Source organism: Daphnia pulicaria, chromosome 1 (assembly GCF_021234035.1).
Source record: "Daphnia pulicaria isolate SC F1-1A chromosome 1, SC_F0-13Bv2, whole genome shotgun sequence".
Lineage (NCBI taxonomy): Eukaryota > Metazoa > Arthropoda > Branchiopoda > Diplostraca > Daphniidae > Daphnia > Daphnia pulicaria.
Window position 1 is genome coordinate 13,421,546 of NC_060913.1, and position 12,953 is coordinate 13,434,498.

The 12,953-nt window shown below is 38.3% G+C and overlaps 4 protein-coding genes across 7 annotated transcripts; 1 reads left to right on the forward strand and 3 right to left on the reverse strand.

Annotated features, from left to right (window-relative positions):
* Nucleotides 1-82: 82 nt before the first annotated feature.
* Nucleotides 83-2,764, reverse strand: LOC124334989 (UBX domain-containing protein 7-like). Its single transcript, XM_046789097.1, has 7 exons — nucleotides 2,525-2,764; nucleotides 2,197-2,460; nucleotides 2,003-2,139; nucleotides 1,782-1,928; nucleotides 1,425-1,652; nucleotides 967-1,329; nucleotides 83-571 (listed from the first exon to the last, which is right to left on the reverse strand). Exons 1-7 carry the CDS (start codon nucleotides 2,670-2,672, stop codon nucleotides 413-415), a joined length of 1,446 nt encoding a protein of 481 aa, XP_046645053.1. The 5' UTR covers nucleotides 2,673-2,764; the 3' UTR covers nucleotides 83-412.
* A 44-nt stretch (nucleotides 2,765-2,808) lies between these two features.
* Nucleotides 2,809-7,667, reverse strand: LOC124333051 (sodium-dependent noradrenaline transporter-like). Of its 4 annotated transcripts, XM_046788935.1 has the most exons (17): nucleotides 7,556-7,621; nucleotides 6,377-6,438; nucleotides 6,151-6,282; nucleotides 5,817-6,086; nucleotides 5,686-5,749; nucleotides 5,489-5,620; nucleotides 5,110-5,174; nucleotides 4,972-5,052; nucleotides 4,832-4,899; nucleotides 4,683-4,769; nucleotides 4,417-4,609; nucleotides 4,241-4,344; nucleotides 3,966-4,173; nucleotides 3,771-3,905; nucleotides 3,592-3,691; nucleotides 3,433-3,533; nucleotides 2,809-3,365 (listed from the first exon to the last, which is right to left on the reverse strand). In XM_046788935.1, the coding sequence occupies exons 1-17, from the start codon at nucleotides 7,590-7,592 to the stop codon at nucleotides 2,913-2,915; spliced, it is 2,292 nt and encodes a 763-aa protein (XP_046644891.1). In that variant the 5' UTR covers nucleotides 7,593-7,621; the 3' UTR covers nucleotides 2,809-2,912. The 4 variants fall into 4 exon arrangements, with proteins under 4 accessions (XP_046644891.1, XP_046644892.1, XP_046644893.1 ...); XM_046788936.1 differs by lacking the exon at nucleotides 6,377-6,438 and having other exon boundaries at nucleotides 7,556-7,667; XM_046788937.1 differs by lacking the exon at nucleotides 7,556-7,621 and having other exon boundaries at nucleotides 6,151-6,313; nucleotides 6,377-7,297.
* LOC124336985 lies at nucleotides 7,644-8,670 on the forward strand. The gene is made up of 3 exons (XM_046790975.1): nucleotides 7,644-7,768; nucleotides 7,942-8,054; nucleotides 8,125-8,670. The coding sequence occupies exons 2-3, from the start codon at nucleotides 7,943-7,945 to the stop codon at nucleotides 8,571-8,573; spliced, it is 561 nt and encodes a 186-aa protein (XP_046646931.1). The 5' UTR covers nucleotides 7,644-7,768; nucleotide 7,942; the 3' UTR covers nucleotides 8,574-8,670.
* Nucleotides 8,671-8,694: 24 nt separating this feature from the next.
* LOC124336483 (vesicle-associated membrane protein/synaptobrevin-binding protein-like) lies at nucleotides 8,695-11,131 on the reverse strand. The gene is made up of 6 exons (XM_046790321.1): nucleotides 10,904-11,131; nucleotides 10,320-10,579; nucleotides 10,125-10,242; nucleotides 9,969-10,060; nucleotides 9,806-9,904; nucleotides 8,695-9,743 (listed from the first exon to the last, which is right to left on the reverse strand). The coding sequence occupies exons 1-6, from the start codon at nucleotides 10,959-10,961 to the stop codon at nucleotides 9,561-9,563; spliced, it is 810 nt and encodes a 269-aa protein (XP_046646277.1). The 5' UTR covers nucleotides 10,962-11,131; the 3' UTR covers nucleotides 8,695-9,560.
* Between the last annotated feature and the right edge of the window lie 1,822 nt (nucleotides 11,132-12,953).

The window sequence follows — 12,953 nt, forward strand, 5'->3', positions numbered from 1 at the left end:
CGCGCACGTTCCACTCGACGGCACCTGAATGAGGCAGCACAAGCAAAACGCAATAATACGAGTGCACATTAATCGAAAAGAATAGGGAAAAAAATGCAGTGTATTTATTTGAACGATTCCGGGCGCACGTTGATGGTAATACAAACCGCTTTTTTCATAAGGTTTGAGATTTAAATTTGTGTTCTTCCATCTTGACCCTGTGACGAACACAACCTGGGTACACGAGGTAGACGAGCATTGATAAAATTAAGTTAAAAAGGAAGGAAAAAGGGAGAAACAGGAACAGCTCTGGGTGAGACAAAAAAAAATGATGAGACAATTGAGCTTGAGGCGCACGAATGTAATTTTGTAGTTTGGTGCACTGTCTTGTTTCTTCTGTCTTTTTCACAGACAAACATATTTTGTCTAGCTATTATCTAGCCTGAACAAATATGGTGTCGTGCGGGAAAAGACCAGCATCTTTAAGTGTCATTTCACTGTCCATTGTCAAGAGCAGTCGCTTCGGGAAGTTGGCCATCAGTTCAAATTTATCACGCGGAAATCCTTTGCGGGCTGCATACTTGACTACGGCCTGCAATAATTCAAGAGAGTTGAATTTTGAATAAACTAACGATTTGAAAAGTCTTTTTTCAAAAAAGCCAAGTTTTGTTAACAAGCTTGCAAAGGGATCAAAGCGTCAGTGTTGTTGCATTTGAGGTTAGCGAACAATGTGAAAGAAATGTTTTCAAGGTTTTCAAAAAAAGAAGTTCAAGAATGCTGATTGAAAGATCCGATCCGGTAGGCTGATTCGCTACGAGCGACACAACAGTTTTATCGCAATAGAATAAACCCAAAAGCTTTTGATTTAGCCCAGGTATTTTCTTAACATGATAGTTAAAAGCTCATCATCCTTGAATCTTTTGTCAAAGTTTGTTTTCAAAATGTACACAAAAAAAAAAAACGTTCTGGTGGTCGCCATTTACTCACCATCAAAGTAGAAGTGCAGGGAAGTGCTTTTTGTTCCTTGGAACCGTCTGGAAAGCGAAAAACAATTGATGAGATTGGATCAGCTTCGGGACCCAAATGCCTTTCCCAGTCGTCATCTGCTGTTCCGGAGGCCTCGAGACGATTTCCCACCGGTTGTGGTGGCTCGGGTTCTGTTTTCCGTGGTTCGCTAGCTCGACTGTCGGATTCAGAGTCAAACCACTCGGTGGGTTGGTCCTCGTCTTCATCGCTTTGAAACTCGTCGTCCGATACAGGTGCCTTTTGATTTTGGGCTGTTGACGCAGCTAACGAAGCTCGGATGGCTGCTTGTAACTGATCATCTTCGCTTGCATCCAGAATAGTTTCCTTCAAAAAGAAAAAGTAGAGGAATTATTATTATTACCCAATAAAGAAAACCTTCTCGAGACCAATACAGTAAAAAGTTTTAGGATTCTTATTACCACTCGTCTCTTCTTGGGATCTGATGGAGCGCAGGCACTTTTTTCCTCATCTCCCCATGAAGTAGTTGCCAAAAATTCAGCAATCAGCGTCTCATAGGCACTAGTTTCGGAATAATTCCATTCGACCATCAACTCTCCAGTTCTGGGATCCAAAACGGCAACATATGGCCATTGGTTAACCTTGTAGAAATTCATATATCGCTGACCCTCTTCGCTGTCCATATACAACTGAAATAAAATACACAAGTTATGCATGGAATTGCTTTGATAAGGAACAGCTTTGAGAATAGTTATTAACTAACCACCACGAATAAGAGAGTGTTTATGGTAGAAATAAATTGGCGCTGGCTATCTTACCTGGAGGAATAAGAAATTCTCTCGAACAAGGTTTTTGATTGACTTCTGAGACCAAACATCGCGATTTAATAGTTGGCATCTGAATTCAGATATATTTTGAATGTTAACCATAATCCACTTTTTCACTGTCTTTCCTGTATCTCTTGCCTGTAACATTAAAACACAGTTTGATGAGTTAGAAACCTCTCTTTAGAGATTTAAAAAAAAAAAAAAAAACTTACATTGAGAAGGTTTCCATTGAACATCATATCTATAGGTGGGCGAAATAGCTCTTCTAAGGTCCTTTTTCCAGCCATACTAGCCCCGGCAACTGGTGTTGCTAAGCCATTGGTTTCTCTTAATCTGGACTCTTGCAGTTCTAGGTGTAAAAGATAAATGTTTATGTTGGAACATAGGAAACATGCATAGATATTACTTGTTTCCACTTCAAAATTTCTGAAGGAATCAAACACTGATTTGACTATTCGCTTTTTCCCCTTGAAGCCAAATCCATAGCCTTCATATCCAGATTCTACCAAGACTTCCTGCTTTTGAGGTATTGGAGCTCGGACATATTCTTCTTCTTGAGCGCCTGATGGTTGAGGATTTTCTGAAAGTCCTTCCATATGCATGTCAACAGCTCTCTCCAGATTTCCCCTGCATGCTTCAATCAAGGTTCGTGCAACATCTTCTGTGCTACCTATTTTACGAGACATTAGTTTCAACATCACATGGCAATGAACTGATTAAGCTCAATTTTATACCTGTGACAGCACAAAACTGCTCTATCTGCTCTCTGGTTACTACACAAGATTTACTTTTAGACTTGGCACTTTTTTCACTCCCACTTTGAGATTTACTTCGACTAGATTTCGAAGATGAACCTCGTGAAGAATCGTCAGATAAATCCATTGCGAATATATTAAAATGATTAAGTTACGATTATTTTATTCTTAAACGCTGGTTACGTGAGAGCTGTCTAGCAGCTCTACAGCCGAAAACAAAAAAATGTTTAAGCAACGCCATCTGATGATTGATGGGAGAAAGCAAAAATTTAAATTTGTATTTAGGGCGCGATATATTTTTTTATCGTTATTTTACATTCATGATCTCAAGAAAGCATTTCAACAAAAACAAGTAGATGCAATTCTATTAATCGATCGTGTGGCCATTTTCGTCATAGTGCCTTTCATAATGAGGCAATCGAACCATAGTTATACTGGCCCGATGACTTTTAGGCATGGAATTCTGATCAAACAAAGAAATGTCTGTTTCAATTTTCTGTTCATCTTCAACTTTCAATCGGCGCGAAATTGTGTCCATAGAATAAGGAACTGGTCCAGATGGCGATTCTATAGATCTTTTCCAATGGAAATGAAGAAGGGGATCTATCGGACCCCAATGCCTATCAGCTTTCATCGAGTTGGTTAACTTTTTGATCAATTCATATTCAGTTTCGTGAACTACAGTCTTGATGGCGACAGCACAAGCTACAGCCAAAGCTAAGAGGTAAAAGGACCACCCAGTCGCCACCATCCAAATAGGATAAAGACAATCTGTAGTTCCATCTAATGGCACACCAAGGAAACCCCACAGTTCTGCAATCTAAAATTTATCCGCCAATTAAATAGGGTAATGTAAAGAGAATACAATAGAACACAACGTCACTTACGACGAGAACAATGATGGTGACATAACTCCAAAATACGTTCCAGAAAGAGTTTATAGATCGGTTAATCATGAATTCAAAATCCCGCTTCAAATTCTTCCCGCCTATTACAAATAAATGTTTCAAAATAATACCTTTAGGGGATACTTGCATTAATCTTACCATAGACCCACAGCCATCCAATTAGATGAATAATTAAACAGGTAAGTACAGTGCCTCCTGCAGCGTAATGATCCCACATCGTTACGACTTCATTTCCAGCCTTAGAAAGGGAAGATAAAAGACTGTCAGTTATTACCATAAACACGGAGAGATAAATGACGTGAGAATAAATAAAGCACCGGAATGAGGCCAGGAATATTGATGAGCCAAACAGCGATGAATAGCAAGCAGTAAGTCAACTTTTGATAGCGTTTTTGCTCGAGAACCGGGAAATTCTCATAAAGATTTTGAATAATGGCGTACATAAGAGGCAGCTATAAATCGAAAAAAATATATATTTACACGTCATAGTAACAATTTGTTTTCTCTTTTACCATGCTGTTCAATCCAGAAAGAAAGATTAGTCCAAAAGCAAGCCCGGCCCATAGCGAATTAGAAATGTTATAGTAGATAAAGTAGATGAATGCATTCGGTTGGACTACATCCTTTGCATGTAGACCCGAAATACCAATCCAAGCGAATGTAGTAATTACGGAAAGTACAGCAAAGAGTATGTTAATAAGCCAAATTAAAATGCCATCTCTAAGTTGAAGAAAGGTTTAGAGTTACCATTAACTCATCAAAAAGACAAAGTTTCAAAAGCAAATACCTGATAGTATTTCGACTGAAATAGGTAGAAGATGACAGAGAAGGAAGCGTACCAAAACCGATTGCCAATGAAAAAATGACCTGTACCATAGCTCCGTACCAGACCTTAAAAAGAAAGCCATCAAAAGAAAGTCATAAAATAAAGAATTTTATGGGTTTAGTGATGCTGCGTAGTACTTCTCCGCGTCCAAATCCCCATGGCTCAGTAGGGGCAAGTAAGTTAATGCCTATCTGTGCTGTATTGTTTGAATTCGTTTGGGAATTGTTTGGATGAGATAAAGCTAAAGCAAGCGCCACGCTGAGTAGAATAGCGCAGATGACGCCGGACAGCGTTAGGATGATTTTCATTATTTTGGCTCCGAAAGATATACTTTACATTAACAAAAGGTTATGTTATCCCAACTTTCTATTTAAAAAAAAATAGGTCGTATCGAATTACTCACCATAGGGCAACGAGTATCAAGACCGCTGCCAACATAGGTAGCATTTTGTAATTGATATGTCCATTATATTTATAAAGAACATCACTCCTATTAAATGATTTAAAATCAGTCTATCATTTAAATTTTAACCGCATTATTTTAAATCTTACGCGAAACAGAATTCTTCTTCGGAAATAACCCCATACAGACTGCAATCTGTACTTCCAGGCTCTTGGCACTAAATAAGGAGCATTAGAAAAGTAAAAATCAGCTTGCCTTTTATATAAAAATCCTTTTTTATTTCTTATACCAAACAAGCAGTAAGATTTTGACTTGAAGATTCGCATCCATTCCAGCCACCAAATCCGAGAATACCAGACTGAAATGCCCACTAAAAGAATCTTCGGGTTAAACGAATAACTTTTAAACTTTTCAAACATTCAAATACCGTTATGAGAGTCGGAATGTAGGACGCTTGATAAAGACCGGCAATCATTTGCGCAACACCTATTCCTGGTGAACATAAAAATTTTTTAAATCAGTATTAAAAAGAGCTGCTGAACATAGATTAATAATTCTTTACAGTCAACTCAAATATTTTTAAACACTGGAAAAATCTAAATTTGTCGTTGGACGTGAAATTTAAGAATAATTTTGCAATAATGATGAAATAGGATTTCAATGTTCATAAAAAAAGGCACTTGGACCTGACCAAATACAAGCCGGCCTTATCTAGATAGGCCAAGGCCATACTATCACACATCCATGGTAATACAATGAAAAGTTCACAAGTCTTAAACTGAAGGTAAAATAATAGGATTATCAACCTTTAAAGAAAGGAACGGCTCTCCACAATTTTATGACTCCAGTCTGTCCAAATTGGCCTAAGGATAATTCCAACACAAATAACGGTAATCCAACAAAGACCATCAAAATGATGTAAGCAATAAACGCTTCGCCTGCAGTCCAATAGAAATCCGATGATTAAATGCTTACAAACCAGAATCGAAATTGATTTTTTTACCTGAGTAATTAAAGTATATGAATGTTGGCAATCTCCAAATGTTACACAGTGCAAGGCTCATAGCCTGAAAATGTCAAAAATGTCAATTTATGTTAATTAAGTATCAATAAGTTAGGAAACGATTTACATACCATGAGACCTGCATTATCCAACCAAATATTTCTTTGAGATTTTTCTTCCTTAAAGGTTATGACGCTGAGTGGTGTCAAATCATGGGACGAGGAAAACTCGAGAGCGTTGGAAATAGCAGCTACACTACTTGGCCTTAAGCTCGTCATGGGCCTGTGGGATGACAGAAATACTCGTTCTGCTTCACTCCGCTGGCGAAGAGACAGCGGCGATCTTGAGATCGAATCACCATCCTCTGCCAACCCCAAGGGTAAGGAGGCGACTTCGAAAGGCTGTACAAAAAGATGAAATATTGATATGATGTATTACACACACACACTGATCTAAAATACACACTTCTATCACGCTACTCATTCTGTGCTGAGTCACATGTGAATCCCTTGGTATCCGATCCTTTATCGGATCAACGTTGCCTTCAAATCCGACATCACCCGATTCCAAACTGAAGGAAAGGCTAGTTACCTGAACCTGATACACAGTCAAAACAAGTTGAGTTGAGCTGAAACTAAGCAACAGATCCGACAATAAATCGATGCAAGCACCAAAACTATTCTACTTATACCTCACTACTTATTGTATCTGCCACTTCAGCCGGCTGCTTGATCTTCCCCATGATTAGGATTTCTAAAACAATTGAATTTTAGAAGAACACCGCATAGATCGGATTTCCCTCCGCCAAAGTGGAGGCCGGTAAGTTAATGAAGAAACGCACAATTTTGGGCACCGGGTTTCAATGGAATCACCAAGACAACGGGCGGAATCGTTGGATCGAAGACTCAAGCGTTGCAAGAAGGAAATAGCAATAAAATTCCAAAGCGCTATTAAAATATTGTAGGGAGGCGGGTTATAGAATTCTATATAACGAATCTTTTAACTGGATTTGAATTGGGGACTTTAAAATTAGTAAAAATCTATAAAGGAATGTTGTGGACAACTAAATAATCGGATCGGAGAAACGGAAAACTTAAACGGTACTAGATCTTAAACGTCAGTGAGTCGTGTACCAACGCGCACGTTGCAATCGCTTATCTTTTTTCTTATCACATTTTCGACTCATAAAAGAATGTAAGAGCAGGAGCTTAAATCTGGATTACATGACGTGTAACAGTCATCGTACTCACGAACGTTTCTATAAGCCGGATATTGAAACAATTAGGCAATTTTGGAAAATTCTGGAAGCTCTGTTGTGTAAGTAATCCGCACATAAAAGGCAAATCGCCAATGATTCGGGGGTAGTTTCCATACCTACTAAAAAATTAAAAATCTTCGTTTGTTTTACTTTTTTGCGTTATATTTTTACACAATTATTATCCATATAGCGACACCTAAAACTGAAATGAGGAAAGTTAGCCTCTACAATTTGAAATTATGTCATTCACAATGATCGATAATTGAAAATCGATAAAATTATGACGCGACTTAAAAAAAGGTTTACTGAAAAAGAGGCGTCAATACCCAATAAACACATGTACAGATGACGTCACACTTCAAACCGTTCGACTTAATGATATTCCATTCCACTCGACCACCTGGCTTCACTTTCTTAGTATTGACACATAATTATACAAATAACACTAAACAAATTCAACATCAGTAGTTGACTAAGTGATTCAGTCATTCAGCCCTTCAGGGCGATATATTTCTCCAAAACCCCATCCCTCTTTTCATAATCGTCCTAACGACGACGAACAACTATTTTCTTCCTTCAAGTAAATGAGTAATAAAAAAAAAGGTCATTTACCATGAAATTCGCCATTCCTTTGTAGTAACCGAAACATTTTCTTCAGTTATTTAGTTGCTAGCAGTACAGCCCGACACCAGCAGGTCGGGTCTTATTTCACTGTATCGTCTACATTCGTCTACTGAACTTGTCCCAACAACACGTGCATTCGTTCTCGACCTACTGCTGGGCTGCTACTGTGCCTCTCCAACGAAAGACTTTTTGCTAATATACGTGAGTGACACTGTCTTCAACACTTTATTAAGTTTTTGGTAGAAACAAAATGTGCAAGTTTTTCTATTCTTGCCAAGTGTTTGCAGACGATTGTTTCGAAATTTTTGTCTTGCCTTTCTCGTGAAATCTGTTGCAAAAACACCAAATAATTTTGTTTAACTGTGACTTTACAGGATGCCAACAGTAGACAATATGAATTTGATCGTCAACAGAAAACGAAGAAGGACAATCTCGAAAGAAAGGAAAAGATTTCAGCCTTTAAAAAAATGGAAAATCACTAGCACAGGTAAACTATTCTAGAATTTAAAACAACCACAAAAGTCATCTAACTAACAAATGTTTTAAAAAAATTAAAGAACCAACCGTGGAAGATCGTGATATAATCCGACGTTTATCGAGTAATGGAGTCAGCCACATTGTCGAGCACATTTTCAGCTATTTGGATTACAAAAGTCTATCGAATGCCGAAAGTGTGTCGTCTGAATGGTGTGAAATCTTGAAGAACGAAAGAATATGGAAGGCGTTAATCAAGAGGAATATTGTCGTGGATCCCGTTTGGCGTACAATGTTTAGCAAAATAAGAAAATGTGGAGATGCTGAGGTTGCACTGTGTGACGATGCTTTCATGTCACGCAAAATTGCCAAAGATATCGGAAAATTGCATCAACAGTTTGTCGATCTCATGTCATCATCAGTCAGTTTACTTTCGTCTTCTGTTAAACTTATTTCCAAGGTACTGGATATGCTCAAAGTCGTTGGTTTCGGTGTACCAGACAGTTATGAAAGTGATTCCGAAGAAGACTAAACATTGATTAATTCAATTTTGTTCCTGTAATAAATGTGTGTTTTTTTTGTACGATGATAGAGTACTCAGAAAGAAATTACAAGCCATTTTTGTTTAAAGAAAAGGAAAAACATTTTTGTTATTGGGTTTCTTATTTAGCTTTATTGGCCCAGAAAGGAGGAAATCAAGAATTATCATACGGGGTACATATGCTGCACAACTAATATTTTCATCTCGTTCAAACATGCCAACAAACTTTCCAGGAAGGAAATTATTACGGAAAATAAAAGGAAATCGGGGATATTAAACTCGGTAGACAGAAGGTTGTTATTAGGCCGCTGGAAATTAGACAAAATTATGATCAAGCAAGACAACCCCCGAAGAACGGCACAATAAATGAGAACAGAAATCAAGGACGTTGGAAAAGAGAAAGATTTTCTTTCGCTTTAGAAAACACGAGTTTGGATAATTGTTTATATATATTGAACGACTGCCTGACAAAACTGTTAAATAATTGAACCAAAGTAATATTTTCCAGTAAAGTTGTGTGGACTTCTTGTTAAGAGAAAGGAATAGAAAAATACAAAAGGAAGGAAAAAAGGGGAATTGTTAACGGGGACAACTAAATTCTAAGCCAACTGTTACATAACTACCAACCATCAAAATCTGGGAGAGACACAACTATCTAGCTATCTTTCTTGGCGCCCCGTGCAAAAACCCACAGCTTCCTGCGCGATTGGTAAATTAAACGACAAATCTGAGCTGTTCGGTTGTGGGCAGTTGCGCAATCTTTAAGTTTACATGAAGAAAAATCCATGGGTATTTTTTTCCTAGTTGAAAATTTTGCAGAGCGCAGAATGACAGAAAAAAAAAGGCGGAGAATAATTTCGTCAGAAAACATGAAGGAGACTTCAAACGAAGAGGTATTTTGGCCCTACTCTCAATCGCTTAGGGTATCGGGTGGACGAAAGTAGTTCAATATACCTCCTCTCGGTACTGTTCCTTTTCTTAGAAGAAGAGCTTTGCAATTATGATACCCAGTAAAAGAGCAGCCACAATGTACAAAATATTTGGAGACGAGAGTGTCGCAACTGAATCCGATTGGTGGAGGATTGGAGGAGGCATCTCTGGCTTGAAACCTGCTGAATCTGTTCCAGATACATTGCTGCGTCTTAGCCGCAATCCTTCCTCCTGCGAAACAAATATTAGGTTTAAACAAGTTACCCTAAACATGAAATAATATATAGGCGTACTTTTAATTGCATATTTTCATTTGACATCGCACTAAGCTCTTCTCTAAGTTGTGCAATCTCGTCTGAAGCCTTACGCAGTTCAAGTTCCAAACTACTCACCTAGAATAACGATGCAATGTGATTAAATTAATTTGACTGAATACACTACTGTACAACAACATACTCGTTCTTTTTGAATGGAGACATCTTTTGACGGTTTTTCGTCCATTTTGATTGACGGAGCAGCTGGGGGTGCTGATGTCACTGGAGCAACAACTATAATTCAAAAACACAAGATAAATGAACATTCTGCCTTCTCATCCCTGAATGTGGTAAATACCTGAACTTGTCAAAGTTGTCACAGTCGTTGCAGGTGCTGCAGTAGTAGATACCTCATCTGGTATTTCAAGCACACATTTGAGTTTCCAGTCATTGATTTCAAGATTACTTTCTTTCCACTAATACAAGTTAAAACAAAAAATTAATTAGTTAATTTATTAAACAGTAATGATATTCATACAGGAAATAAACTTACCAAGGTTTCAATATTGAAGTCCGCTTCAGGTGCCAGCACAGATAAAACTTGGAACTTGTGCTTCCCCTTTTCATTAGGGTCATTAGGATCAAATGGCTGGAGAGTGACTAGAATTGTGACAGTTTCCTTTGCGCCTATGACTCCTGTTGTGGGTTTCACACAGTAACGTTTGGGAGCAGTGGTTTTCACCTTAAAGCAGACTTTTTTCTCCACATTGTTGGATAGTTTCATCACCACAGAGACTGGCTCTTTGAATGGTCCTATAAAAAAAAATTATCTCAGAGATTCTCACAACAAGTATTTTCCCATTCTTAGCAATGGAGACGATTAGTTCCAGTCTTATCAGTGATTGATTGCACAAAAAAGTTGAACAAAAAAATGGTATGCTATCTACTGTGAAGAATGTTAAACAGCTTTGAATGCTCGTTTTCTTCTCTTACATTTTTAAAAAATCAGATGAATCAAGAGTGGGGTAATAACAATATCAGGGACGGGAGGTTTGACACGTTGAGCAGACTTTAAAGATAGCTTCGTTTGGCGAGCATACATGATGAGTAAACCTTTATTTAGACTCTTGAATTTACCTCGAAATCGTAGCTCATTTTCCGGCTCGATTTTCAGAATAGCCTCGGCTTTCGACATGACGCACTCCTATGTATTGTGAGGGTGATTAAATTTGGGATGATTTTATTCAAGACTCTTCTACAACGGCTGAATTCACCATTGGGCCATCGGATTTTTCTGAGCTCGCGTTGTTGCCACACCGACGTAAAGGCTCCGTTCGAAAGAAACGTCGCTCTGGCTTCAGGCGAGAATGTTGGACGTCCGTGACGATCTCGAACTGGCAAATTACCAACTTGACACAGTAAACATTTTCTCCGATTCTGGGTTCTGGGTAGACAAGAAAAAAGGGGGTATTAGAAACTGGCGGAAGCACATCTCGGATATATCGCGGAATTTGGGGATTTCTGCTGACTACAAATGAATGGCTTTCGCCAATTGCATGTAGTAATATGGCACATATTTTATTTTTTAATATCAATCAAGCGTGTTTATAATGTTTGCATGTGTAGTATACAAACCATTTTGGATATATCTTATAAATGGGCCCGATGACAGCAGTGGCGTGTTTATTTTTCACTTTTTTCATATTATGCAATCTTGTTATAGGCACACGATTATGGCATTACTTCGTGGGATAGATAAGAACCGTTTATATTAACAATGCATCTATTATTAGTTACTAGGGGACTCATTCTTAAAAACTATGGACTATGGAGTGTTTACGTCTAAAATGCTTCTCCGGTCTAAAAATCGATATTGCAGGAATTGTACGAAACGCTTATTTTCATCTACAATAATAAAGCTAATCAACAGCAATTGATAATCAATAAGTCTATGCCTGGTTGCTGGTTCGGACAGTGACAGCTTTGCTGCTCCTCTCAAATATAAGCTGATTCACACTTTGAGCTTACGTGTTTAAAATGGGGTTCCGCAACCCGCAATGTATCGATTGACTGATAAACGTGAGATGAGAAGGTTGCCGGAACTCCTTTTTAAACGTAACCCAAGTACTACAACATAAGAATAGTTCCCAGTGTGACCGAGTGGGCTTTACTGCAAACATTACTAGGTAGCAGTGAAAATAGAATTCACAACTTTGTTTCCCCGAGGAGACTGGAGAAATTCGGACGAATTCAGACTTGGCGCTAGTTTGAGCGGAGCAAACAACGAAAAAAAAATGTCGGTAGTGAAATAACAACCTTGCACAAGGCGATATTAAAAGACCCACCCTGACGTTCGTAATTGTGAATTGTTGATAACGAATGCTCTTTTTCCCAGAATTAGTGCCATCATGCGATAGCTATTTGACGCTGTTGTTATTGTTAAATTTGGAATTTCATCAACTTCAAAGTCAAAACTTCAATGGGAAAATGTCAACTTCAATGGGAGCCCATAGAAACGCTTCATTGACCTTTCTGTATAATTCAAAACTTTGATCAATAGTGAAGAATATTTTTAACATGAGCAAGGAAGCGCAATAATTTGGCACAACAATTTTAAATGACACAACAGTGAATAACGGAGCAATGCGCATCTAGCACAAGGTAAGAACGCCATTAAAAAGGAAAATCAATGACTGAATGCTACGCATTTCTTCCAAGAAAACGAGGTGTATCTCTCTGAACAAGTGAGGGGAATGTCGGGTTGTTTACTTTAACAAGCTACAACTCGTTCTCGTTATTAAATTAGGTGCGGCGGCGGGCGTCGATCGATAAACACACTCGAGTTGTCATACAGCTCAAGAAATAGGAGGAAAAAACGTCCTGTAGTCTTCACTTTTGTCACTCGCGATCAAGCCACGACTTTTTAATACCTTAGAAAAGATCCGTAGAAAATCACACACAACTTTCCAGTTCAATCCGCCCAATTCTACTTGTTCCCAATAGCAAGTGAATGAACAAATATTTAGGAAATAGGGCGTATCTAGTTTGAGCTTGCAAAGCAACAGCAAATCAGCCTTCCTATTACCTTTGTATATGCTAGTATATACATCCTCCTCAGCTGACTATCCGCATTTTCCCGCTCAATACCGGCCATACTGCACGAAGCAGGAACTGCTGGACAAACAGT

Coding starts and splice junctions, on each gene's coding strand:
- LOC124336483 (XM_046790321.1), bottom strand. CDS start 10,961: ATGTCGAAAGCCGAGGCTATTCTGAAAATCGAGCCGGAAAATGAGCTA. Junction 10,243..10,319: donor ACTTCAATATTGAAACCTTG/GTAAGTTTATTT, acceptor AACTTGTATTAG/TGGAAAGAAAGTAATCTTGA. Junction 10,061..10,124: donor GACAACTTTGACAAGTTCAG/GTATTTACCACA, acceptor TTTGAATTATAG/TTGTTGCTCCAGTGACATCA.
- LOC124333051 (XM_046788935.1), bottom strand. CDS start 7,592: ATGTTTCGGTTACTACAAAGGAATGGCGAATTTCATG. Junction 6,283..6,376: donor CAGATACAATAAGTAGTGAG/GTATAAGTAGAA, acceptor ACTGTGTATCAG/GTTCAGGTAACTAGCCTTTC. Junction 4,770..4,831: donor GAAGAAGAATTCTGTTTCGC/GTAAGATTTAAA, acceptor ATCATTTAATAG/GAGTGATGTTCTTTATAAAT.
- LOC124336985 (XM_046790975.1), top strand. CDS start 7,943: ATGCCAACAGTAGACAATATGAATTTGATCGTCAACAGAAAACGAAGA. Junction 8,055..8,124: donor ATGGAAAATCACTAGCACAG/GTAAACTATTCT, acceptor AAAAAATTAAAG/AACCAACCGTGGAAGATCGT.
- LOC124334989 (XM_046789097.1), bottom strand. CDS start 2,672: ATGGATTTATCTGACGATTCTTCACGAGGTTCATCTTCGAAATCTAGT. Junction 2,461..2,524: donor GCAGTTTTGTGCTGTCACAG/GTATAAAATTGA, acceptor CTCGTAAAATAG/GTAGCACAGAAGATGTTGCA. Junction 572..966: donor CCTGCACTTCTACTTTGATG/GTGAGTAAATGG, acceptor GAATTATTGCAG/GCCGTAGTCAAGTATGCAGC.